The sequence below is a fragment of the Chiloscyllium plagiosum genome, unplaced genomic scaffold (assembly GCF_037043375.1).
Source record: "Chiloscyllium plagiosum isolate Xiang-an unplaced genomic scaffold, Cpla_swu_hap1 HiC_scaffold_39, whole genome shotgun sequence".
Classification (NCBI taxonomy): domain Eukaryota; kingdom Metazoa; phylum Chordata; class Chondrichthyes; order Orectolobiformes; family Hemiscylliidae; genus Chiloscyllium; species Chiloscyllium plagiosum.
Window position 1 is genome coordinate 41,115,086 of NW_028270177.1, and position 25,617 is coordinate 41,140,702.

The window sequence follows — 25,617 nt, forward strand, 5'->3', positions numbered from 1 at the left end:
CAAATAAGTTCCAGGAAACATAGTACAGCAGTGTTTCACATGAGGCTCCAAAGCACTGAAGCTATCACCTAGACAGGGGACAAAATGTCTGCAAATCAACTTCCCAGCTTGGTGAATATACCCACAACTACGACAACATCTTGGGTGTTACCACTGACCAAAAAGGATGTGACGAAGAAGATTAATGAAGGCAGAGCAGTGGACATTGTCTATATTCAGTAAGGTGTTCGACAAGGTTCTGCATGGTAGACTGGTTAACAAGGAACACATGGAGAACTAGCCAATTAGATAGAAAATTGGCTCAAAAGGTAGGTGACAGAGGGTGGTGGAAGGTTGCTTTTCAGACGGGAGGCCTATGACCAGTGGTATACCACAAGGATTGGTGCTGGGTCCAGTGCATTTCATCATTTATATAAAATGATTTGGACATGAACATAGAGGTATAATTAGTAAGTTTGCAGATGATACCAAAATTGGTGGTGGTCTGGACAGCCAAGACGACTACCTCAACAGGACCTTGATCTGATGGGCTGAGGAGTGGCAGATGGAGTTTAAATCAAGATAAATGGGAAGTGCTATGTTTTGGTAGGCAAATCAGAGCACAACTTACAGTTAATGATAAGATCCTGGGGAGTGTTGCTGAACAAAGACTCCTTGGAGTGCAAGTTCATAGCCTCTTGAAAGCAGAGTCGTCGGTAGACAGGCAGGTAAAGGCGACATTTGGTACACTTGCCTTTATCTATCAGTGCATTGAGCATATGAGTTGGGAGGTCATGTTGCGGCTATACAGCACATTGATTAGGCCACCTTTTGAATATTGCGTGCAATTCTGATCTCCCTGCGATAGAAAAAATGCTGTTAAACTTGAAAGGGTTCGGAAAAGATTTACAAGGATGTTGTCAGGGTTGGAGAATTTGAGCTACAGGGAGAGGCTGAATAGGCTGGGGTTGTTTTCCCTGGAGTGTGAAGGCTGTGGGGTGACTTCTTAGAGATTTATGAAATCATGAGGGACATGGATAGGGTGAACAGCCAAGGCCTTTTCCTCGGGGTAGCAGAGTCCAAAACTAAATGGCATAGTTTTAAAGCGAGAGGGGAAAAGATTTAAAAGGGACCTAAGAGGCAACAGTTTCATGCAGAGAGTGCGGAGTGTATAGAATGAGTTGTCAGAGGACATGGTAGAGGCTGGTATATTAATAACACTTAAGAGGCATCTGGATGGGTGTATGAATAGGAAGTGTTTGGAGGGAAATGGGCCAAGCGCTGGCAAATGAGATTAGATAAATTTAGGATATCTGGTCAGTATGGACTGTTTCCATACTGTACATCTCTTGTACTCCATGACTCTAAGTAATGCCACACCTCTGCAAGTCATTGGCCAGCCCATATTTGGAGTAGTGTTCAGTTCTGGGTACCTTATTTAAAGGAAGAATGTTAAAGCCCCAGAGAGAGTGTGAAGGAGATTTACAAGAAGGATACCTGGAATGAGGGATTTTATATACAAGCAAAGATTAGAGAAATTTGGCTTATTCTCCTTGGAGCAAGGATGAATATAGAGGTGATCTTATTTGTCAAAATTATAACCAATTTTGACAGGTTTAAGTAGGGTATTCTGTTTTCACTAGTTGGTATGTCAGTCAGTAGGGGTCACAATTTCAAGATTGTCAGCAAGAGGGCTAGAAGTGAAAGGAGGAAGAATTTTTGACTCAGTTGTTAAGATTGAAATGTAATGCCTGGTTGAGATGGATTATATATGTGGATTCAAAAGAGAGTTGGATATATGTTTGAAAGGAGAAAGTGATGACTGGAGATCAGAGTCAAAAAGTGTGGCACTGGAAAAGTACAGCAGGTCAGGCAGCATCCAAGGAGCAGGACAGTTGATGTCTCAAGCATAAGCACTTCATCAGGAGTTTCATTTTTGATGAAGAGCTTATGGTCTAAACTGCAATTCTCCTGCTCCTTGGATGCTGCCTGAACTGCTGTGCTTTTCCAGTGCCACACTTTTTGACAATATGTTTGAAAGGGATGAATTTAGAGGGCTATGGGAATAGGTCTAGAATGTGGGACGAGCTGGGTAGCTTGTTTGGAAGCTGGTACAGACTGAGGAGAAAGTGAGGTCTGCAGATGCTGGAGATCAGAGCTGGAAATGTGTTGCTGGAAAAGCCTGAAGAAGGGCTAATGCCCGAAACGTCGATTCTCCTGTTCCCTAGATGCTGCCTGACCTGCTGCGCTTTTCCAGCAACACATTTCCAGCTGGTACAGACTGGATGTGCTGAATGGCCTCTTTCTGTACTGTAAAATTCTATAATTCTCTCTTGGCATCACTTCTGCGTCCACTTCCCTGTGGCAAGCTCCACATCCCCAGCATCCAAACATGACAAGTTCAACATGACCTTCAAATCAATTTTTGGTCTGTGACTAACTGGATCTTCCAGTGCAGGCAGTGTTCAGCCTCCAGAATCTAATGTAAGCACCAGGGCTCTCTGCTGTGTCTCCAAGACAGGGAGAGGGTCAGTTACTCACCGTTTTCACTCCAGTATCCTAATTGCTGCTGTGTGGTCAAAAGACAAGACAAGTGTTGGCTCTAACATCCCTGAAAGTTAAACCCTGTGTGGGCCCTCACTTTGTGGCCTCTTGGACAAAGGGGCAGTTTCTTACTTCTATATTCCAGCATGAGGAAATGAGAAGACAGGGAAGTAAATCGGCATGTACTTAATTGTTCAAACTAATCGACAATCAGTTCTACAAAACAGCTCCATTTGAATCTCAATGAAATATCCACTTAATTTTCAAACACTGGGAATCTAATATCTTTGAGCAGATGGCAGGTGTTAGATTAATGCATACTATGCTACACTGAAGAGGAAATTCATAAATTCAGGATCAAACCAAATGTCCCTATTTGTCTTAGTCTTGCTTTGAATAATAACACTGAGCTGCCTCAATTGCCAATTTATGGTAACAGATTGTACAGGGATTGTCCAATTTTCTTTTGCATTTTAATATTGACCTACTGTTTCTGTATCATAGTCTGTGTGATCCAAGTCATCAAACTCCCTTCAGAGAAAAGGCTTCCTCCATCTCAACTATACCACACTGAAATGTCCAATCTAGCAAGAATGTAACAGCAATCCTTGAATTGGAAAAGGAGGTTATTTCCTTGTTTTCTAAATGCAGAAGGGCTCTTACACACAACTGAACATTTTTTATTTCATCACCAAGTCACCAGTAATGTGGGTTTTTTCAAATTAATAACTACGACCAGTAGATTAATCAAATGTAAAACACAGTATTTTAATTGCAGAGCCCCTTAAGGGCAAGGCAGACCATGAAAGCTGTCAGAGATGCAAGGAGAGGAGGGGAGTTGTAAATCAAAATAGAGTTGGAAGGAGCTGGTATAAAAGTGTTTTTTCCTAGTACTATAGTAGTGCAGCACCCAACCTGTTGTCATTTTTTTTGTGTTTTTTCTGTTCCTGCCGAAGATTAGTTGACCCAAGGCAGGTTAGGATGGGCTGGCACATTGTCAGCAGACTCTGGGGAGAGTGCCATTTTTTCAATTGGCCTAGAATGAATTCCTATTGAGGGGAGCAGTTGTAATAACAACGTATATATAGAAGCACCTCTAAAAGAAAACAATCCAAGATGCTTCCCAGGAGCATTAACACAAAATATGACATTAAGCCACATCACAGTCCCGATGACCAAAATTTTAGCCAAAAAAACATGTGTTTTAAGGTGTGGTTTAAAAAGAGGGAAGTGAGGTAGAGAGATGTAGGGAGAGAATTCCAAAGCATTGATCCCAGCCAACTGAGGGCATTGCCAGCATAGAAGTGATTAAAAATCAGGGATGCTCAAGAGACCAGAATTACAGGAAAACAGATCTTGGAGGGTAGAAGGAATTTGAAAGAATTGGAGGGGCCAAGGCCAAACAGGGATTTGAAAACAAGGATTTTATAATCAAGACACTGCTTGAACCAGAGTCAGCAAGTACAGGCCTCATAGGTGAATGACCAGCAGAGTTCGGGAATGAACTGAAGTTTGCAGATGGTAGAATGTCTAAGACCAGCCAGGAGATGATTGGAATAGTCAGGTCCAGAGGGAATGAAGACAGGAGTGAGGGTTTCAACAGCAGGTGATGTTATGGGGATAGAAACAGGCAATCTTAGTGATGGTGCAGAAGTGAGCTTGGATGTTCATCCCAAAGTCCAATGTGACAGCAAGGTTATAAACAGAGTGATTTCAACTCAGACTGCTTTCATGGAGACAGATGGAGCAGGAGCTCAGACAGAGTTTGGAGCAGGAACCAGAAGTGATGGTTTCAGTGTTTCAACATTTCATTGGAGGAAATTTCTGCTCATCCACTACTGGATGTTAGATTAGCATCTGATAATTCAGCAACAGTCCAGGAGCTGACAGATGATGGAGAGGTCAAGCTGAGTGCCAGCAGAATTGAAAATAAAATGGAACATGAAAATGAAGACAATTTCAGATGGTGTAACTGAGGAGCATGGTGTGGATGAAAAATAGGAAGCAGCAATGTTAGACACTCAGGGGATACCAGATGTAACACTGCAGGGGCAGGAAGAGAAGCCCTTGCAAGTGATTGATGGATGACAATGGAACCAAGTGAGAGCAGTCTGGCCCAACTGGAAAACACTGGATTGGAGAACGATGGTATGGTCAAGAGCATCAAAGCTTCAGGAAAGCTGAGGAAAGTGAACCTTTGTCACAGCAACATTGTTGTCACTTTAATAAGGATACTTTCAGGATTGAGGAGGGGATGAAAGGTGACTGGGAGAGATTCAAACTGGAGGTTATGGAAAAGATAAGAATGGATTTGGGAGACATGTTCAAATACTGAAGCAGAGCTGAAAAATGTGTTGCTGGAAAAGTGCAGCAGGTCAGGCAGCATCCAAGGAGCAGGAGAATCGACGTTTCGGGCATGAGCCCTTCTTCTTATGCCCGAAACGTCGATTCTCCTGCTCCTTGGATGCTGCCTGACCTGCTGCGCTTTTCCAGCAACACATTTTTCAGCTCTGAAGTCGTCACTTTTTTCAAACACTGAAGCAGTCCATGGCCAACGCAACAAGATCTGGACAATATACAGGCTTGAGCTGAACTAAGGTTTGTGCCACATAAATGCCAGGCAATGACCATCACCAATAAGAGAGAAACTAACCACTGCCCCATGACATTCTTTACCATTCCTCCACGATCAACATCCTGGAGATGTCCATTGACCAAAAACTGAAGTGGATCAGCTGTAGAATTACAAAGGGAACAAAATTACATCACAGACTAGGAATCCTGCAGCAAGTAAATCACTTCTGACTCATCAAAGCCTGTCCACCATCGACAAAGCTCAAGCCAGCCATGTGATGGAATACTCCCGACTTGCCGGTGGACTGCAGCTCCAACAACACCCAATAAGCTTGACACCACCCAGGGTAATGCAGCCTACTTGACTGGCATCACATCCACAAACATTCACTCCCTCCAACACTGACATTCAGTTGCAGTGTGTGTGCTGCAGTAACTCACTAAGACTCATTGGACAGCACCTTCCAAATCCATGACCACTATTATCTAGAAGTAAGAGTGCAGCAGATACATGGGAACACCACCACCTGCAACTTCCTCTCCAACCTATTCAGCATCCTGACTTGGAAACATATTGCCATTCCTCAGTAACGCGGAGTCAAAATCCTGGAACTCCCATCCAAACAACATTGTGGATGCTCCTGTATTGCAATAGTTTAAGCAGGCAGCTCACTGCAACATTCTTGTGGATAATAAATCTTAACCAGCAATGTTCACATTCCACAGTGGGATAAAACAAAAATTTTGTATTATTTAAACAGATGCATTACTGGTACATCTTGCTGCTGGAAGGTCGATCTGATTCTTGGGATATTCAGTTGTATAATTAGTTTCAGAGATTAACTGAAATGCTATAATATAGTTTCATTTTAAATGTCAAAAAGGATGATTCCTTTTCACACATAATAGGAAAATCCTCATGGAAGAATATTGTCAATCAGTAGACAAAAGTTACACCGTGTTTCGGTGCTCACCACGCAGTGATATTGCATAGATATGTTGAGCCAGCACAGGGATTTTGCCAGAGCTGCTCAACACAGCCAAGGACACTGCTGCTCTTGGAAATTAAGCCCAGTCCAATTGCGAGGGGAAGGGTTAAAAAAAAAAGGAAAGACTTTTTAATGACATAATGATGTCCCAAAGCACTTTCCCAACAGGAAAGCGGTTTTCTGAAGAACAGTTACGGTTATACCACAGAAAATGCATAGCAGGATCCCACAAACAACAATACAACATGAGAAGATAAACCACTGTTTGGAACATTCTTGAGAGACAGGCAATAGTTCAGTGATTAACAAAGGAAGGTGAAAGTGATGCAGCAAATGTGCAAGAAACAATTTACAAATCAGTAAAGTCACCATGCTGGTACAGAGTCTTGACAAAGAGAGGGATACGGAGCATTATTCCAAGGCAATTGATTACTTACCTGGGCAGCATCACATCTCTTGTCAAATGAAACCTGAGGAGGGTGGAAATCAACCTGTAGTGGCTATGATCAATTACACAAATGGGCTGCAGACATGGTCAGGTTAGAAGCTGTTTTGCAGTCAGAGAATTAACAGAGACAGCTTATGTAGCTTCTTCATTTCTGCTCTTACGACCTAGGGCGTGAGAATTGCCCAGCAATATATTTCAGGTTCAAGTACCATTCTGGACACTAGAACTCAAAATCTTAGCTGACATTTCCATTGTAGTAGAGAGGGAGTCCAGCACAATTCGATGTGGTGAGCTTCAGATAAGATATTAAAAGCAATAGGCCTGGCCTATGCTTAGGGGAATGTTATTCCCTCAGCTAACATCACTAAAGCACAGAATCTCATTATTCATCCCATCCAACAGGAGCTTGCCATGCATAAATTGACTGTCACATTTCCTACATGATGCACAGTTTCAAAAGTCCTTCAGTGGCTTTGCAGTGCTTTAGGATGTTCAAAAGGTGTGAAAATTGTTATTAACTGCAAACCTCTTTATAAACCAAACTGTTCATTTGCTTTTATTCCTTGCCTGTTATATCCCAGTTCTGCTCAGTCACCACTGTCTCTTTTCCTTAGGTACTGTAACATTATTTGTCACAAACAAGCAGAATACAACCTATAACACATCAGACCTTTGGGCTCCACTCTCAGCCCATACTGCAGTGTTTCCTTTTCAAACCAAGCATCACCAACAGCTTTTATACAAGGACAATGGCATTCAACAATTGCAAATTTCTGAGCTGCAGGGGCAGGTAATGTTCTATGTATAAAATACCCTCAAGTCAATACAGCATTATTTTTGAGCCAATTGGGTAAGATCCATAGGCAAGAAACATTTCCAAAGGTTTGGAAATCCCTCCCAGCCCAGAGCAAATATCAGGGTAATAAATGTTCAAAGAGAAGAGAGGGAAAGGCAAAGATTGTAGCAAAACAGTGAGCAAAGTGTGCTGGATTAGGCCAAGTTGTAATCAGCACTATGGGTGTACCTATCCACACAGCCACAGCACTTGAAGAACATCACTCCTGACAGCCTTCTCCAGGGCAATTAGGGGCAGACAATAAATGCTTGCCCAGCCATTGAAGCCCCACATCCTTTTAACAAACAAGTTAAAAGGTAAACGTACACAGAGTTGCTATTTTCAGCAGCATGGAATTAGAGAGATTGAATTGGATGCTTCAAAAAGCAGACATCCCCAGTGAGATTTGGAGATGACGGTCTTGGACTGTTGGACTATAACCTGATGTTGGGTGATTTTTAACTTTGTATCCCCAGTGAGAGGTTTTGCTCACTGATATTATAACATTGTGTTTGGTTCAAGGAGCAGACAACTCCAGTTTTCACAATGTATCAGATGGATTATTCTAAGTTGCATTGTGCCCCACAATATACAGTGCCCAAGTTTGGCAAGCATTCACTTATATCAATAATAATTAACCAAATCCAGAGATTTACAGAAAGTAAACGTGTAACCAAATATTCGCAAGCTCATTTACACTTTGTAGGAAGTCTCCCCTGTTTTCATCAGTACAGCTCACTGTCACTTTCTCCAAGGCAATTAAAGATGGTCAAAATAGGCTGGCCTGGCTAATGAACCCTATGAACAAAAGAATAAATTGAAAAAGTCGCAATTAGTAATTTGAATCTCCAAACCAAACAAATTCAGGATTGGTGATGGCTAGCAGCAGGGGACATAGCTTTAAATTGAGGGGTGATAGATATAGGACAGATATCAGATGCAGTTTCTTTACTCAGAGTAGCAAGGGCATGGAACGCATTACCTGCAACAGTAGTAGACTCACCAACTTTAAAGGGCATTTAAATGGTCATTGAATAGACATGAATCAGAATGAAATAGCGTAGGTTAGATGGGCTTCCGATTGGTTCACAAGTCAGCGCAACATCAAGGGCCGAAGGGCCTCTACTGTAATGTTCTATGTAAAAGATGCCTCCTGAAAGGGAAACAGCTATCTGAAATTGACGAGAATTGGAAACACCATTGGAAACTTACCAAGCTTCTCGAAACTTTTTCATCAAACTTGGTCTTTCTTGATTGCGCCGCCTTCTAAACCATCTCTCGACCATCCGTACTGTCCAACTGCATTTCTTTGACAAACCTTCTAACTGTGACTGCAAATTTAACAGGAAAATCATAAATAACTGCTTGGTTTAATGTATATTCCCCAACGCCAAAAGGGACTCCTTTTTCAATCTCCCTACTTAACATGCCCCTTGAGTGATGCAGTCACTTGGTAACATGATTGTATCTAAATTTGTTTAGGGCTTTCCTCATCAGAAAGTAAAAGGCAATATAAAAACATGGAACATAAGACCTAGAAACAGGAGTAGGCCATTCGGCCCTTCGAGCCTGCTCTGCCATTCAAGATGATCATGGCTGATCTTTTTGTGGCCTCAGTTTCACTTACCCACCCTCTCACCATATCCCTTAATTCGTTTATCATTCAATAAAAAAAAATCTACCTTAGCTTTAAAAACATTTACTGCAGTAACATCCTCTACTTCACTGGGCAGGGAATTCCATAGATTCACAACCCTCTGGGTGAAGTTCCTTCTCAATTCAGTCCAAAATCTACTTCCCCTAATTTTGAAACTATGCCACCTTGTCCTAGTTTCTCCTGCCAATGGAAACATCCTCTCTATGTCTATCTTAACTATTACCTTCATAATTGTATTTTCAATAAAGATGCCCCGATCTTCTAAATTCCAATGAATGTAATCCCTGTCGACTCAGTCTCTCCTCGTTAGCCAACCCCCTCAATTCCAGAGTCAACCTAGTGAACCTCCTCTGCACCCCCTCCAGTGCCAGTACGTCCTTTCTCAATTAAGGAGGCCAAAATTGCACACAGTACTCCAGGTGCTGCCTCACCAGCATCTTATCCAGCTCAACATAACCTCCCTGCTTTTAAACTTAATCCCTTTAGCAATGAAGGGCAAAATTCCATTTGCCTTCCTAATTACTTGCTGTACCTGCATATCAATCTTCTGCAATTCATGCACATGGACACCCAGGTCCTCTGCATATCAGCATGCTGCAACTTTTTACCATTCAAGTAATAGTCCTTTTTACTGTTCCTCCTACCAAAATGGATGACTTCACATTTATTAACATTATATTCCATCTACCAGGCCTTTGCCCTCTCACTCAGAGTATCTATGTTCCTCTGCACGCTTTGCTCTGCCACTCATCTTAGTGTCATCTGCAAACTTGGACACCCTACACGTGGTCCCCAACTTCAAATCGTCTATGTAACTTGTATATAACTGCAGTCTCAACACTCATCCCTGAGGCACACCATAGTTACTGATTGCCAACCAGAACAGCACTCATTTATCCCCACTCTTTGTTTCCTATTAGTCAACCAATCCTCTGTCCATGCTGATACTTTACCCATAACGCCATGTATCCTTATCTTACGCACCAGCCTCTTGTGCGGCACCTTGTCAAACACCACTTCTATCGGGTCCCATTGTCCATCAGGGTCCTGTTGTCCACCGTGTTCATAACGTCTTCATAGAATTCCAGTAGATTAGTTCAGCATGACCTGCTCTTCATGAACCCATGCTGCTTCAGCGCAACAGGACGATTTCTATCCAGATGTCTTGCTATGTCTTCCTTGATAACAGACTCAAGCATCTTCCCCACTACAGAAGTTAAGCTAACCAGTCTATAATTCCCCATCTTTTGTTTACTGCCATTTTTAAACAGCGGCGTCACATTTGTTGATTTCCAATCTGTTGGAATACCCTAGAGTCCAGTGAATTTTGGAAAAGTGGATTTGCTATTTCTCCTGCTATCTATTTTAGTACCCTGGGATGCATTCCATCAGGGCCAGGAGACGTGTCTATCTTTAGCTCCATTATCTTGCCCAAGACTACCTCTTCCGTGATCATGATTGTGCTCACCTACCTTTGATTCTTTGTCAATTCCAGGCATGTTATTAATGTCCTCCACTGTGAAGACCGACAAAATTTTTGTTCAATGTCTCGGCTATTTCCTCATATTCCATGACTAAACGCCCCTTCTTATCCTCTGAAGGACCAATGTTACTTTAGCCACACTTTTTCATTTTATATATTTATAAAAACTTTTGCTATCAGTCTTTATACTCTGTGCTAGTTTTTTCCTTATGTTCTATCTTACTTTCCTTTATAGCTCCTTTTGTGGCTGTTGACCTTTAAAACTTACCCAATCTTCTAGTTTCCCACGAACCTTGGCCATTTTGTATGCCTTCTCTTTCAATTTGATAATCTCCCTTATTTCCTCAGACACCATAGCAGATTACCCCTTTTCTTACCGTCCTTCCTGTTCACTGGAATATACTTTTGCTGAGCACTTTGGAAAATTGCATTGAAAATCCTCCACTGCTCATCAATTGACTCACCATAAAGTCTTTGCTTCCAGTCTACTTTAGCCAAATTCTACCTCATCCTGTCGTTGTCTCCTTTGTTTAAGGGCAGGACCCTGGTATTGGTTCTTATCTTTCCACTTCCCATCAGTATTCTAATTTCTAAGGCACCCTCAAATTACAAACATCTGACTTACAACACTAATACTTCTGAATGCAATCCCATACAGGAGTGTGTCAACATTAATTTTAAAAGATCTTTGCCCTTATCAATGGTATTTTAAATGGTCATGCATGGTGGTCTAACTTGCAAACAAATTGACTTGCAAATGGACTCCAGAAGGGAACCCATTCACAACCCAAGGACAGCCTGTATATAAGCCAAAGACCTATGTGTGTGTGTGTACATAAAATATATCATAGCTATCTAATTCTGGCATTTTGAGCATTTCCAATTTTAAGTGGTGCATCATTGGCAGCCATGTCTTCAGTTTCCCAGACCCTGGGTCTTTCTACACCTCTCCACATTCCTACCTTATTCTCCTCCTACAAGACACTCATTTAAGCTTGCTGCTTTATTATCGATTTAAGCTTTGAGGCTTTATAACTCCTTTTGCTTCCCAATCTTCAAATCTGTTTCTCTAACTCAAACTCATTGCAGGCTACTTGTGTAGATCGGGAGGGTCTGGCATAAATTTCTGGGGCATTTCACTTGCTAATTGGAACTAGCCAAGAGGGCACTATTGTCAGCATGGACCAGTTAGACCAAAGGGCCTGTTTCCATGCTGTATTACTCTATGACTTGATGACTATCAATATGGAGTATGCACGTTCTCAGAGTCTGCTTGGGCTCTGGTTTCCTCCCACAGTCCAAAGATGTGAAAGTTAGGTAGACTGGTCATGCTAAATTGTCCATAGGGTTCAGTGATGTGTAGGTTACAGGTAATGCAGGGTTATAGGGTTGGGGAATGAGTCTGGGTGAAATGCTGTTTGGAGGATTGGTGTGGACATGTTAGGCCAAATGGTCTGTTTCCACACTGTATGGATTCTATGATTCCATGATACTTGCCACATTTAGAGAAAACAAGTTTTCTGCTGAGCTACAAAGTTGTTGTAGACATATGTTATCAAGCTTGTGGCACTTGGGTCTCTGAGCAAAGCTGTCACAAATTGCTCTCACAACCAGCTCCACTTGTTTGGGATGAGAGATGGGATTGAGAGTTTAAACAGAGATGTGGGATCATTGCAGAACTTAGGGAATCCTACTTGGTGCTACTTCCAGAAGGACAGAGGATCATTAAAAGTGAGAGACTGGCAGAGAGCAAGAGCACCATCACTCAATCCACCTTGAGCAACAACTGGGGGTTACCAGAACTATAGCTTTAAATTGAGGAGTGATAGATATAGGACAGATGTCAGAGGTAGTTTCTTTACTCAGAGGAGTACGGGTATGGAATGCTTTGCCTCAACAGTAGTAGATTCGCCAACTTTTAAGTACATTTAAGTCGTCATTGGACGAGCATATGGACGTACGTGGAATAGTGTAGGTTAGATGGGCTTCAGATTGGTATGACAGGTCGGCGCAACATCGAGGGCCGAAGGGCCTGTACTGCGCTGTAACGTTCTATGTACATGCGGGGATGGCTCAGTGGTTAACACTGCTGCCTCACAGCGCCAAGGACCTAGGTTCAATTCCTGAGACCGTCTGTCTGTGTGGAGTTTGGACATACTCCCCGTGTCTGCGTGGGTTTCCTCCAGGTCTTTCAGTTTCCTCCCACGGTCCAAAGATGTGCGAGTCAGGTGAATTGGCCATGCTAAATTGCCCACAGTGTTAGGTGCATTCATCAGGGGTAAATATAGGGTAGGGGAATGGTCTGAGTGGGTTACTCTTTGGAGGGTTGGTGTGGACTTGTTGGGCTGACGGGCCTGTTTCCACACTGTAAGGAATCGAATCGAATCTAAAAACCATTGATCAGAAACTGAAACTGGATTAGCCATATAAATAGTGACTAAAAAAGCAGGTCACACACAAGGAATCCTGCAATGAATTATTCAACCAGAGAGCTAATCCACAAAGTTTTCATAATCTGAACACCTTCACATTTCACAACTCACATCCACAGCCTCGACCTAGAAACTTTCAATCCTCTCAAAACCTCTTAACAATACAGCCGGTAGGATCAGAAATAATAAATAAAAATCATGATCTTGTATTTGTTTAATATGTCCAAGTGCATTCAGAATAATCAGCAGTGTGCTTAACTTTCTGCATAAGAAAATTGACAGCAATTTTCAAATTCAAATGCAAACTTACCCTTGTTGGATGCTTTGATGTGGAGACAAAAAATTTTTCTAAAACCACATTATGTGTGACCTTCAATCTTATTTGATCCTTAACCCCTAGTAATTTGGCAAGAGGTGTAGCAATATACCTGTAAAAGTAAATGCATTTTTATAAAACCTGGAGTTATAATTTTTTTTCCCTCATTGTACCAGCTCTTTGTTAGATCTTATCAATTAATCCTACCTGCCTGCTCTGTCCCTAAAGCTATGCAATATTTCACATTTCACAGGTTTATCCAATTTTATTTTAAAAGTTACAAATAAATCTATTGCCATTCACTGTTTAGGCATCGCAAGGTCAATCATGACAATTTGCACAACAGAGTACCTTGCCAACCTTCCTCTTTGTTCTCCAAATAAATGTAAAACTTTTCTAATTACTACACTGCAGCAAAGACAGAACATGTATCTTTTGTTTGTTCAGTTAAAACCCTTTATGATCTTGAACACCCCTTATTAAATTTCCCCATAATCTCAGCAGCTCTGGAGAGAACAATCCTTATTCTTGCTCGTCTCTTCACATGACTAGAGTTCCTCATTTCTGGTACTGTTTCATCACATCTCTTCTGCATCTGCTCCAAGGTCTTGGCATCCTTCTAAAAAGTTTCATTGTCAGAATAAGATGTACACTCCAATTAAGGTGTAACCAGCAATTTACAAAGATACGTCATAGAGATGTACAGCATGGAAACAGACCCTTCGGTCCAACCCGTCCATGTTGACCAGATATCCCAACCCAATCTAGTCCCACCTGCCAGTACCTGACCCATATCCCTCCAAACCCTTCCTATTCATATACCCATCCAAATGCCTCTTAAATGTTGCAACTAGGGAGGGGGGGGGGGGGGTGGGGGAGGAGATGTAAAAAGAGACCAGAGGCATATCTTTTCTATACAGAGTGTGGTGGGTGCATGGAATGATCTTCCAGAAGCGGCGAAAGTGGTAGGATTGGAACATTTAAAAGGCACCCAGATGGGTACAGATGGTTCCGTTATAACGCGCGTTTCATAAACGCGAATCCGCTGTAATGTGATTGACAAATTGGGGATGCTCGTTCGAAAGCGTCAACACTGAAATCATTTGTTGGCTGTAACACTAATACAGCTCCAACATTTCAAACGCCATTTCTAAAATGCAATGCTTCTATAACATGGGGTTGCATAAGAACACAACCATTGCGTTACAGAAAAACTGACTGGATATGGATACAAAGGGTTTAAAGGGATATGGGCCAAATGTTGGCAAAATGTGACTAGGTCAGATTGGGATGTCTGATCAACATGGACGAGTTGGACCGAAGGGTCTGTTTTTGTGCTGTACAACAGACTAAAACTGGCTCGGTCACTGTTTTTGGAAGTAATTATTAATCTGCCTTGTTTGAATCAGGGAATCTGACTGATGCTTTTAGCACAAGTTACAACACTCAGTTTGGGGTAATTACAAAACGGCTTAAGTGTTGGACTGGTGTGGACAAAGTTAAAAATCACAACACCAGGTTATAGTCCTGGTGTTGTGTGGTTTTTAACTTGGCCTTCCCCAGTCCAACATTGGCACCTCTACATCATGGCTACCACTGACATCACTAACTGCCGGCTCAAAGTACAGTGTTGGACTATAACCTGGTGTTGTGTGATTTTTAGTTTAACCTCAATGGACGCTGCATGTTGTGTGTTCTGCTTACATTCTTGCATAAAATAGGAAATGCAAACTCAGAGACCGGTTAAGTGATTTGACTTTAAAAAGTCAAATAGAACTGAATTTCTCTTTTTAAATAGGTCATATGTTTTCAAAATGTAGCCTAGAAAGAGAAATCCAGTCCCACTTACAGGATTTCTAGTACTGATTGGATTTACTAACCACTTTGATAAACTATGATCAGAAACAAAAAAAAAACAGAAAATTTAAATTCTCAGATTTCCAACATCTTCAGTTGTTTTTTTTATTTTTATATGATCATATAAATTAGGCCTCTCGAGCCTGCTCTACCATTCAGTAAGTTTATGGCTTATGTGTTGATTTGAGAAATTTCATATTCTCAATCTTAGAACATAGAACATTACAGTGCAGCACACGCCCTTCAGCCCTTGATGTTGCGCAAACCTGTGAAACCAATCTGAAGCCCATTTATCCTACACTATTCCAATATCATCCATGTGTTTATCCAGTGACCATTTAAATGCTCTTAAAAGTTGGGGAGTCTACTTCTGTTGCAGACAGGACGTCCCATGCCCTTACTACTCGGAGTAAGGAAACTACCTCTGATCTCTGTCCTAATCTATCACCCCTCATTTAAACGATGTCCCCTTGTGCTAGCCACCACCATTCGAGGAAAACGGCTGACTGTCCACCCTATCGAACCCTCTGAACATCTTACTTCTCTCAATTAACTCACTTCTCAACCTTCTTCTCTCTAATGAAAATGGCATCAAGTCCCTCAGCCTTTCCTTATTTGCTCTGCACCCTTTCCAACGCTTCCACATCCTTCCTATTATACGGTGACCAGAACTGGACACAATACTCCAAATGCAGCCGCACCAGAGTTTTAGTACAGCTGTAACATGACCTCAACACTCTGAAATTCAATCCCTCCACCAATAAAAGCTAACACACCATATGCCTTCTTAACAGCCCGATCAACACGGGTGGCAACTTTGAGGGATCTAAACACCAAGATCTCTCTGCTTATCTACACTGCCAAGAATCTTACCATTAGCCCATTACTCTTTATTCCTGTTACTCCTTCCAATGTGAATAACCTCAAACTTTTCCAGATTAAACTTCAGTTTCTACCTCTCAGCCTAGCTCTGCAACTTATCTATGTCCTTCTGTAACCTGCAACATTCTTCAGCATTGTCCGCTACTCCACCGACCTTAGTGTCATCCGCAAATTTACTAACCTATCCTTCTCTGTCCTCATCCAGGTCATTTATCAAAATGCCAAAACAGATCCTTGCAGTACACCACTAGCACCTAAGCTCCAGGATGAACATTTTCCATCAACCACCACCCTCTGTCTTCTTTCAGCTAGCCAATTTCTGATCCAAACTGCTAAATCACCCTCAATCCCATGCAACTGTATTTTGTGCAAAACCATAGGGAACCTTACCAAACGCTTTACTGAAATCCATATACACCACATCAACAGCTTTAACCTCATTCATCTGTTTGGTCACCTTCTCAAATAACTCAATAAAAGGTTTGTAAGGCATGATCTAACCTTCACAAAATCATGTTGACTATCCCTAGTGAACTTATTCCTTTCTAAATGATTATAAATCTTCTCTTATAAACCTTTCCAAAACTTTACCCACAACTGAAGTAAGGCTCACTCGTCGATAAGTACTAGGGTTATGCCTACTCCCCTTCTTGAACAAAAGGATATTTGCTATCCTCCAGTCTTCTGGCACTATTCCTGTAGACAATGTCGACAAAGTTCAAAGGCAAAGGATCGACAATCTCCTCCCAGGTTTCCCAAGTATCCTAGGATAAATCCCATCTGGTTCAGGGGACTTACCTATTTTCACACCTCCAGAATTGCTAATACCTCCTCCCTATGAACCTCAATCCTGTCCAGTCTAATAGCCTGAATCATCGTATTCCCCTTGACAACCCTGTCTTTTTCCAGTGTGAATACTGATGAAAAATATTCATTTAGTACCTTTCCTATATCCTCAGACTCCACACACAACTTTCTACTACTATCCTTGACTAGCCCTAATCTTACTCTAGTCAGTCTGTATTCCTGATCTACCGATAGAAAGCTTTAGGGTTTTTTTTTTATCCTACCTGCCAAAGACTTCTCACGTCTTCTCCTGGCACTTCTTAGCTCTCTCTTCAGGTCCTTCCTGGTGGGCTTGTAATTCTCAAGTTCCCTAACTGAGCCTTCACGTCTCACCCTCACATAAACCTTCTTCTTCCTCTGAACTAGAGATTCAACTTCTTTAGTAAACCATTTTTCCCTTGCTCGACCACTTTCTCCCTGCCTGACAGGTACATACTTATCAAGGACACACAGTAGCTGTTCCTTGAACAAGCTCCACATTTCAATTGTGTCCATCCCTTGCAGTTTCCTTCTCCTTCCTATGATTCCTAAGTCTTGCCTAAATGCCTAGTTGCCTTTCCCCCAGCTATAACTCTTGCACTGTGGTACACAATTCTCCCTTTAATTCTCCCATCGCTATAATTAAAAAAACTGAATTGTGGTCACTATCACCAAAGTGCTCACCTACCTCTAAATCTAGGATCTGGCCTGTTTTATTACCCAGTAGCAAATCCAATATGGCCTCGCCCCTTGTTGGCCTATCTACATATTGTGTCAGGAAACCCTCCAGCACACATTAGACAAAAAAAAAGGATCCATCTCAAGTACCTGGAACTCCAGCAGCATTTCCAGCCAATATTTGGAAAGTTAAAGACCCCCTTAACAATTACCCTTATACTCTCGCTCCTATCCAGAATCATTGTTGTAATCCTTTCCTCTACATCTCTGGAACTTTTCAGATGCCTATAGAAAATTTCCACAGTGACCTCTCCTTTCCCGCTTCTAACCTCAGCCCACACTATCTCAGTAGATGGGTTCTCATTAAATGTCCTTTCTGCCACCATAATATTGTCCTTGACTATCAATGCCACATCTCTCCCTCTTTTATCAGCTTCCTTGTTCTTACTGAAAGATCTAAACCCTGGAACCTGCAACAACCATCCCTGTCCCTGCTCTATCCACGTCTCTGACATGGGTAAAAACAAGAACTGCAGACGCTGGAAACCAGATTCTTGATTAGAGTGGTGCTGAAAAGTACAGCAGTTCAGGCAGCATTCGAGGAGTCTCTGAAATGGCCACAACATCGAAGTCCCCAGTACCAATCCATGCTGCAAGTTAAGCCACCTTATTCCAGATGCTCCTGGCGTTGAAGTAGACACACTTCAAACCACCTTCCTGTCTGTCGGCATACTGTTGCTACCTTGAAATGTTATGTTATTTGGGCCCTGACTATTCTCAACCTCCTGTACACTGGAGCTACAATTTAGGTTCCCATCCCTCCCCTGAATTAGTATAAACCCTCCCGAATGGGACCAGCAAATTCCTCCCACCCAGAAAGAATATTGGTACCTCTCTGGTTCAGCTGTAGACCGTCCTGTTTCTAGAGGTTTGACCTATCCCAGAATGAGCCCCAATTATCCAGGTATCCAAATCCCTCCCTCCTGCACCATCCCTGTAGCCACGTGTTCAATGGCTCTCTCTCCCTATTCCTCACCTCATTAGCACGTCTTTACTTTGCCTTGCCTGTATGATCATGAATGATAAGTATGCCATTTATTTCTTAACACCTTCTTTGATTTCTTCACGAAATCGTTTCACTCTCTGGCTTCATTGTGAAGGTTAGAGGCAGAAAGCGATAAAAATAATACCAACTCTTAAATTCTTCTCAAGGTCACACACCATCCTGTCCTGGGCATACACCAATGTTTCTTGTTGCCGGGTCAGAAGCTTGGACCTCCCTCCCTAACAGCATTCTGCAAGAGCCTTCAACACACAAACTGCAGCCATTCAAGGTGGTGATTCATACCACCACTTCGATCGTAATTAGGAATAGGTAATAAATGCCTAAACAAATAAATAAAATCTATTACTGAACCCTTAATTTAGTATATTGAAATCAAATTATAATGTGACACTGCGAACAGTTGGTCTGAGAGCATATTACAAGAGGATTCTGTGATGGAGCAGTGCACCTTGGCTATAATGATGCATAAGCATTTTTTTTTAAGTTAACCAATTAATCAGTCTCTCAGAATTTTCATTTTCTATTTTATGCAAAAAAACATAAGCAGAACATAAAACATGCAAAGACTACTGAGATTAAGCTACCCTGTGACTACCCCAAACTATGGGGTTTCCTTTCTTTATTGTACTGAGTGCCTTAACTCATGCCAAAGTGATTCCTACTGCAACATTAGCTCAAGTAGTAGCCAGTTTTGGCCACAGGTCAATCCCTCAAATAGTTTATACATTTTTTTAAAAAGTAGCCTATTTGAGGGATTGACATGCGGCCAAAATTGGCTAACAGATTAGTTTGCTCTGCAGTAGGAGTCACTGTCAGAATTTTATCTACTCTCAGGGGACAGCAAAGTTAAGTGTGCAAGTAAAATTGTGAGGTGTTGGGGGTGGATAAGTTTCTCTGCCATATTACATTGTCATGGTTTTACTGACAGTGGAAATGGGATCCACCAGGAAGATGGACATTTCACTAATTACGTACAGGTCCCTTTGAGGGCTGAACAAGGCCGCTGGTAATTTCATTCTCCACTCCCTCCCAAAGCATGTGAAGGCTGCCAGCAGAATAGAAACAAACACTAGCTGCAACTCTGGATCGGATGTACGGGAGGATTTGATGGGCTGTGATGTTGTGCGTAGGGAAGGCTGCACCCAAGGCCCCAGTGATTCAATCACAATTGTTCAAAATGTTATTTCCTCTTACCTGCAGATTATTGGGGGAGGGGGGGGATCTCCAGTGTTGCCTCAGGTTATGGTGGTGCTCCTGAGCTAACAGCTCTCTGACTCGGTGAGCTGCTTGCAGTGGCAGCTAGCCCATCAGAATAAGCTGGCAAAACTGATGGCAACTGCTTAATTAGCTACCATCCATAAACTAAGGGGGAAGCTGCCCAATCAACAAAATTCAGCTTTATATTTTTAGCATTTCATTAGCTGTGAAGCATTCTCGTACGTGCTGAGAACACTGGAGTTTCTACACAAATGCAAGCATGTGTTTTATAGAAAAGTAGCAAAGTTTGTATCACTTGATGTTAAAAAAGAGTCAGCACATTAAAAAAAAAGTGAGACTGGGTGGGAATTTTAAAAAGTTCAATCAATGAATCTGTATTTTAGTGGTACAAGTTACATAAACATATTTCCTTCTAACAGAGCCTTCAAAGTCAGGAATGAGTATGACTCTCTGACAGGGGTACAAATGCTAGATGATTTTATAAAGGAGGAACATTACAGCTTCATAGTCGAACACACTCCACTATAAGGTCAAGTAAGTCCTCATGTTAAATGTCTCACAAACTCAGAAATGCTTAATGCAGGAAGCACCAAACCTTCAAATACCTCACACTGGCAAGGAGTAAGAATGGAGAGAGTCTACAAGCTTCTTGTGCAGAATTCCCAGCAACTGATCCAAGCTGCTGTGGACAGCTTGCCACAAACCCTTCAGAACCAAAATTGATTTAAAAGGGAGGAGGAGATAGGCTCCCCCTTCTCCCCATCTTGACAGACAAAAATCACACCCAAGATACGGAATCTTAATTTGCTCTGTTGAGTGGTCAGATTCAATATGTAATAGTCGTCATAAAGATGAACTAAATTTAGAAGCTCACTTTGTTTTCCATATATTTATTGGTCACTGTGGACTTTGTACTGGTGCGCTAAGATATTGACCTCTGACTGTCTCAGCCACAGTGGGCTCCAATGATCCCGTTTCAGAAAACTTAACTGTGTTGGGTGAAGGAGTATAGATCATGTCTCTGGCTTTAAGCAGGTAGAACAGCACTGTAGAATGCTGTTTGTTAGAGTGTACCAGTGGAATTAAAAAGGGTGTTGTGGCTAAAAATAATAATTGATTAAACAAAATGGGCAATTCTATTTGTTAACAGAGTCTTTCAGCTTCAACAGATCGGACAGATGTAACCATGTTCTCAACAGTGGTGATTAATTCCATCAAAGAAAAAACCAGATGCTATACCTCAAGCAAAGAACTTTATTCTAACTCCCAAACTTAGTTGTTAATAAATTTGCGAACTTATAGACATATTGCCAGATTACAAACTAATCACATTAGAACAGGCTGTTGCAAAGTTCCCTTTGTAGAATCTCATAAAATTGTTTGCACTAATTTAATAATGGGTTACATCTTCATGAAATTTACAACTTTAAAAAAATGTCTGTGCTCTAAGAATTAAGGAACAAAGAACCTTGAAACTAGAAATGAGCCAAGAAAGCTAATTGCAGATGATTGCACACAAACATACAAGTTCAGAGCAGGAGGAGTAAGGGGTAACAGTAGTGTCCAGAAATAACCAGTGACTGGCTCCAATGATGCTTGTGGGGTCACTCATTTGACATCGGGTTTAATAATTTGTGGAGCTTCCACATTCACCATTCTGTATTTTTGTCACACAAAGACCGCAGAATGTGGCTAAGTACAGGGCTTTACCTTTCAAAAAAGTGCCGGACTATCATCAGGAGAGCAGCATAGAAGACTGTGACATATAAATGGGAGACCTTGGCATACACAAAGCCCTCTTTGTCCTCTAGATCGGTCCAGGTTAGATTTCGGGGAAGCCAGAGGTGATCCCACCAAAACCAGTCACTCAGAATCTGTAACATTCTGTTGGCAATCAAACAACAATTAATCAATTATTCATTTAATGCCGTGCAGTGTAGATTTTACTCTCTTCAGATTCTACCAAATATTCTTACTCTGTATGTTGTAATAAACACCTAATCTATTCCCCGAGTATGCTACATACTTAGGGAAAAATGTTCTTGAAAACTCTCTCTCTCTAACCTTGTTGCTATAGAACAGAAATATTACAAAACATGATCATTTCATTTATGCCCACCCAAAAGGATTGAGAATATAAAACTTTCACTTGTAGGAACAATTAATAATATTCATTAACATTTAATTTTGAATTTAGAACAAACACTTCTTCATAGATGAGCTAAGACCAGTCAATTGGTGAATGGTTGATGACCTAGCTATGAACAGATACCTGTTTCTCTGGGTTTTACACAGTAACTAGGATGCCTGGATTTCACCCAATCAGCCATAGCTCAGTGACTTACTTATTCTTCAGTTATTTTACACTAAGCAAATCACAATATTTTAGCTTTTCCACCTTCTATGTTTAATGAAAGATTCAGACATCCAACCCAACTCTATGTAGCCCACTTCATGTAAATTCACAGCACAACAGTGGCAACAACATATTTGCAACATGAAACAGCATTTGTTGGCAGGACAATTGAATTGAGAATCTAGGAGCAATAATGGTTTGACTGCTGTGCAACGTTACTGGAGAGAGGGGACACTGCACACTAAATCATACCTTATAGCCACTGGACACTGGACTTAATGAAATTTCATGACATCAGATGAAACATGGGCAAGAAAAGCTACTGTTGCTTATCACCTTCTTTCTGGGGACCTTCCCTCCAATCCAATATGGTTGACTGTCAAGTAATGTCAAAAATGGCTAGGTATGCCACTTAGTTGTATCAATTGCAACCATCAAAACAGAAGATATAGAAGCAGAATTTAGCTATTTGGCCCTCTTTCTGCCATTTAATTATGGCTGCTATGTTTCTTAACCCCATTCTTTTGCCTGCTCCCCACATACGTTGATCCCTTTGCCAATCAAGGACCTCTCTCAATCTGAAATATACTCGGCACCTTGGCCTTCATAACCTTCTGTGGCAATGAGCTTCACAGATTCACCATTTTCTCGTTCACAAAACTCCTCCTCATCTCAATTCTAAAGGGTCGTTCTTGACTCTGAGGCTTTGCCCTCAGATTCCTGTCTCTTCTACTTGTGGAAATATCTTTTCTACATCCAGTCTATCAATGTCTCTCCGTATTCTCCAAGTTGCAATCAGATCTGCCCTCATCTTTCTAAATTCCAAGTACAGAACCAGAGTTCTCAAATGCTCCTCATATGACAAGCCGTCATTCCTGGGATCATTCTGTTGAATCTCCTCTGGACCCGCACCAAGGTCAGCAAATCCTTTTTGGAAAGTTGCAAAAGTAACAGGGTTGTTGTCATGTGTAACTTCAATTTCACTAATATTGATTGGAACCTTCTTAGTTCAAATACTTTGGATGGAGCAGTTTTTGTCAGGTGTGTCCAGGAATGGTTCCTGACTCAATATGTAGAGAGGCCAGATTGGATCTGGTGTTTGGCAATGAATCATGTCAGGTGTCAGTGGGAGAGCATTTCGGTGATTGTGATCACAACTCACTGACCTTTACTATACTCATGGAGGGGGATAGGTAGTAGACAGTACAGGAAAGTATTTAATTAGGCGAGTGGAAATTACAACGCTGTTAAGCAGGAATTGGGGCACCTAAATTAGGAATGGACGTTCTCAGGGATGACAGAAATGTGGAGGTTGTTTAAGAAGCACTTGCTGATAGTGGGACAAACCTGTCCAGCACTGAGACAAGGAAGGGATGATAGGCTGAAAGAATCTGGGGTGGCGAAGGATGTGGAACATTTAGTCAAGAGGAAGAAGGAAGCTTACATAAGGTTGAGGAGTCAAGGATCAGACAGTGCTCAAGAGAGTTACAAGTTAGGACAAAGTGTGGACTGCAGATGCTGGAGGCAAGAGTAGAAAAGTGAGACTCTGGGAAAGCACAGCAGGTCAGGCAGCATCTGAAGAGCAGGAGAGTCAATGTTTTGGGCATGAGCCCTTCATCAGGAACTCTCCTACTCCAGGGTTTCAAGATAGCCAGGAAGGAACTGAAGAATGGACTTAGGAGAGCTAGAAGGGGGAATGAAAAAGCTTTAGTGGCTAGGATTAAAGGAAAATCTGACACTGATGAGGAAAAAAAAAGAGGATGGCCAGAGTGAGGGTAGGGCCAATCAGGGATAGGGGAGGGAACTTGCGCCTGGAGTCAGAGGAAGTAGTGAAGGTCCTTAATGAATACTTTGCTTCAGTATCCACTACTGAGAGGGACCTTGACGTTTCTGAGGACAGTGTGAAACAGGCGGATATGCTCAAACAGGGTCGATGTTGAGGAGGATGTGCTAGAAATTTTGAAAATCATAAGGAGAGATAAATCCCCTCAGCCAAATGGAATATACCCTAGGTTATGACAGAAAGTGAGGGAAGAGATTGCTGCACCTTTGGCAATGATCTTTGCATCCTTACTGTCCACTGGAGTAGTGTCAGATGATCAGAGGATGGCAAATGTTATTCCCTGATAATCCTGGGAATTACAGACCAGTCAGTCTCACGTCTGTGGTGAGTCGAGTATTGGAGAAAATTCTGAGAGACAGGATTTATGATTACTTGGAAAACCATAGTTTGATTAGAGATGGTCAGCATGGCTTTCAGAGGGGCAGGTCATACCTCACAAGCATTATTGAAATCCTTGAGGATGTGACACAACACATTGATGAAGGTAGAGCAGTGGATCTGATGTGCATGGATTTTGGCAAGGCGTTTGATAAGACTCCCCATAGTAGGCTCACTCAGAAAGTAAAGGAAGCATGGGAGAGAGAGAAATTTTGTTGTCTGGATACAGAATTGGCTGGCCCTTGGAAGACAGAGGGTGGTAGTAGATGGAAAGTATTCAGCCAGCCTGGAGCTTGGTGACCAGTGGTGTTCCACAGAGATTGGTTCTGGGACCTCTGCACTTTGTGATTTTTATAATTGACTTGGATTAAGTAGTGGAAGGGTGGGTTAGTAAGTTTATAGATGATGTGAAGGTTGGTGGCGTGGTAGATAGTCTGGAGGGCTGTTGTAGGTTGCAACAGGACATCGACAGGATGCAGAGCTAGGCTGCGAAGTGGCAGATGGAGTTCAACCTGGAAATGTGTGAAGTGATTCATTTTGCAAGGTCAGAATACAGGGTTTTTTTAAAATTTACTACAGTGTGGAAACAGGCCCTTCAGCCCAACAAGTCCACACTGACCCTCCGAGAAGCAACCCACCCAGACCCATTCCCCTACATTTACCCCTTCACCTAACACTACAGGCAATTTAGCATGGCCAATTCACCTAACCTACACATCTTTGGACTGTGGGAGGAAACTGGAGCACCCGGAGGAAACCCACGCAGACACGGGAGAATATGCAAACTCCACACAGACAGTTCCTGAGGCGGGAATTGAACCCGGGTCTCTGGCGCTGTGAGGCAGCAGTGCTGACCACTGTGCCACTGAGCCGCCCGAAGGCAGGTTAAAGGCAGGATTCTTGGCAGTGTGGAGGAACAGGTCCATCTCCATAGATCCCTCAAAATTTGCCACCTATGTTGATAGGGTTGGAAAGAAGGTGGATGGTGTGTTGGCTTTCATTAGCAGGGGGATTGAGTTTAAGAGCTATAAGGTTATGCTGCAGCTCTACAGAGCCCTGGTTACCACACTTGGAATAGTGTGTTCAGTTCTGGCTGCCTCATTATAGGAAACATGTGGAAGATTTAGAGAGGGTGCAGAGGAAATTTACTGGGATGCTACCTGGACTGAAGGGCATGTATCATGAAAAAAGTTTGAGGAAGCTAGGGCATTTCTCATTGGAAAGAAGGAGGATGAGAAGTGACTTGATAGAAGTGTA

General features: G+C 42.0%; 1 protein-coding gene across 1 annotated transcript in view; it reads right to left on the bottom strand.

Annotated features, from left to right (window-relative positions):
* Positions 1 to 25,617, bottom strand: part of cers3a (ceramide synthase 3a) — a 96,555-nt gene that overhangs the window by 59,748 nt on the left and 11,190 nt on the right. Inside the window, exons 2-4 of the mRNA XM_087981335.1 lie at positions 21,494 to 21,667; positions 13,252 to 13,369; positions 8,582 to 8,700 (exon numbers count right to left, since the gene is read on the bottom strand). Coding sequence (XP_087837461.1) covers positions 8,582 to 8,700; positions 13,252 to 13,369; positions 21,494 to 21,666 — 410 coding nt within the window. The 5' untranslated portion in view covers position 21,667. The remainder of the gene's footprint in view (positions 1 to 8,581; positions 8,701 to 13,251; positions 13,370 to 21,493; positions 21,668 to 25,617) is intronic.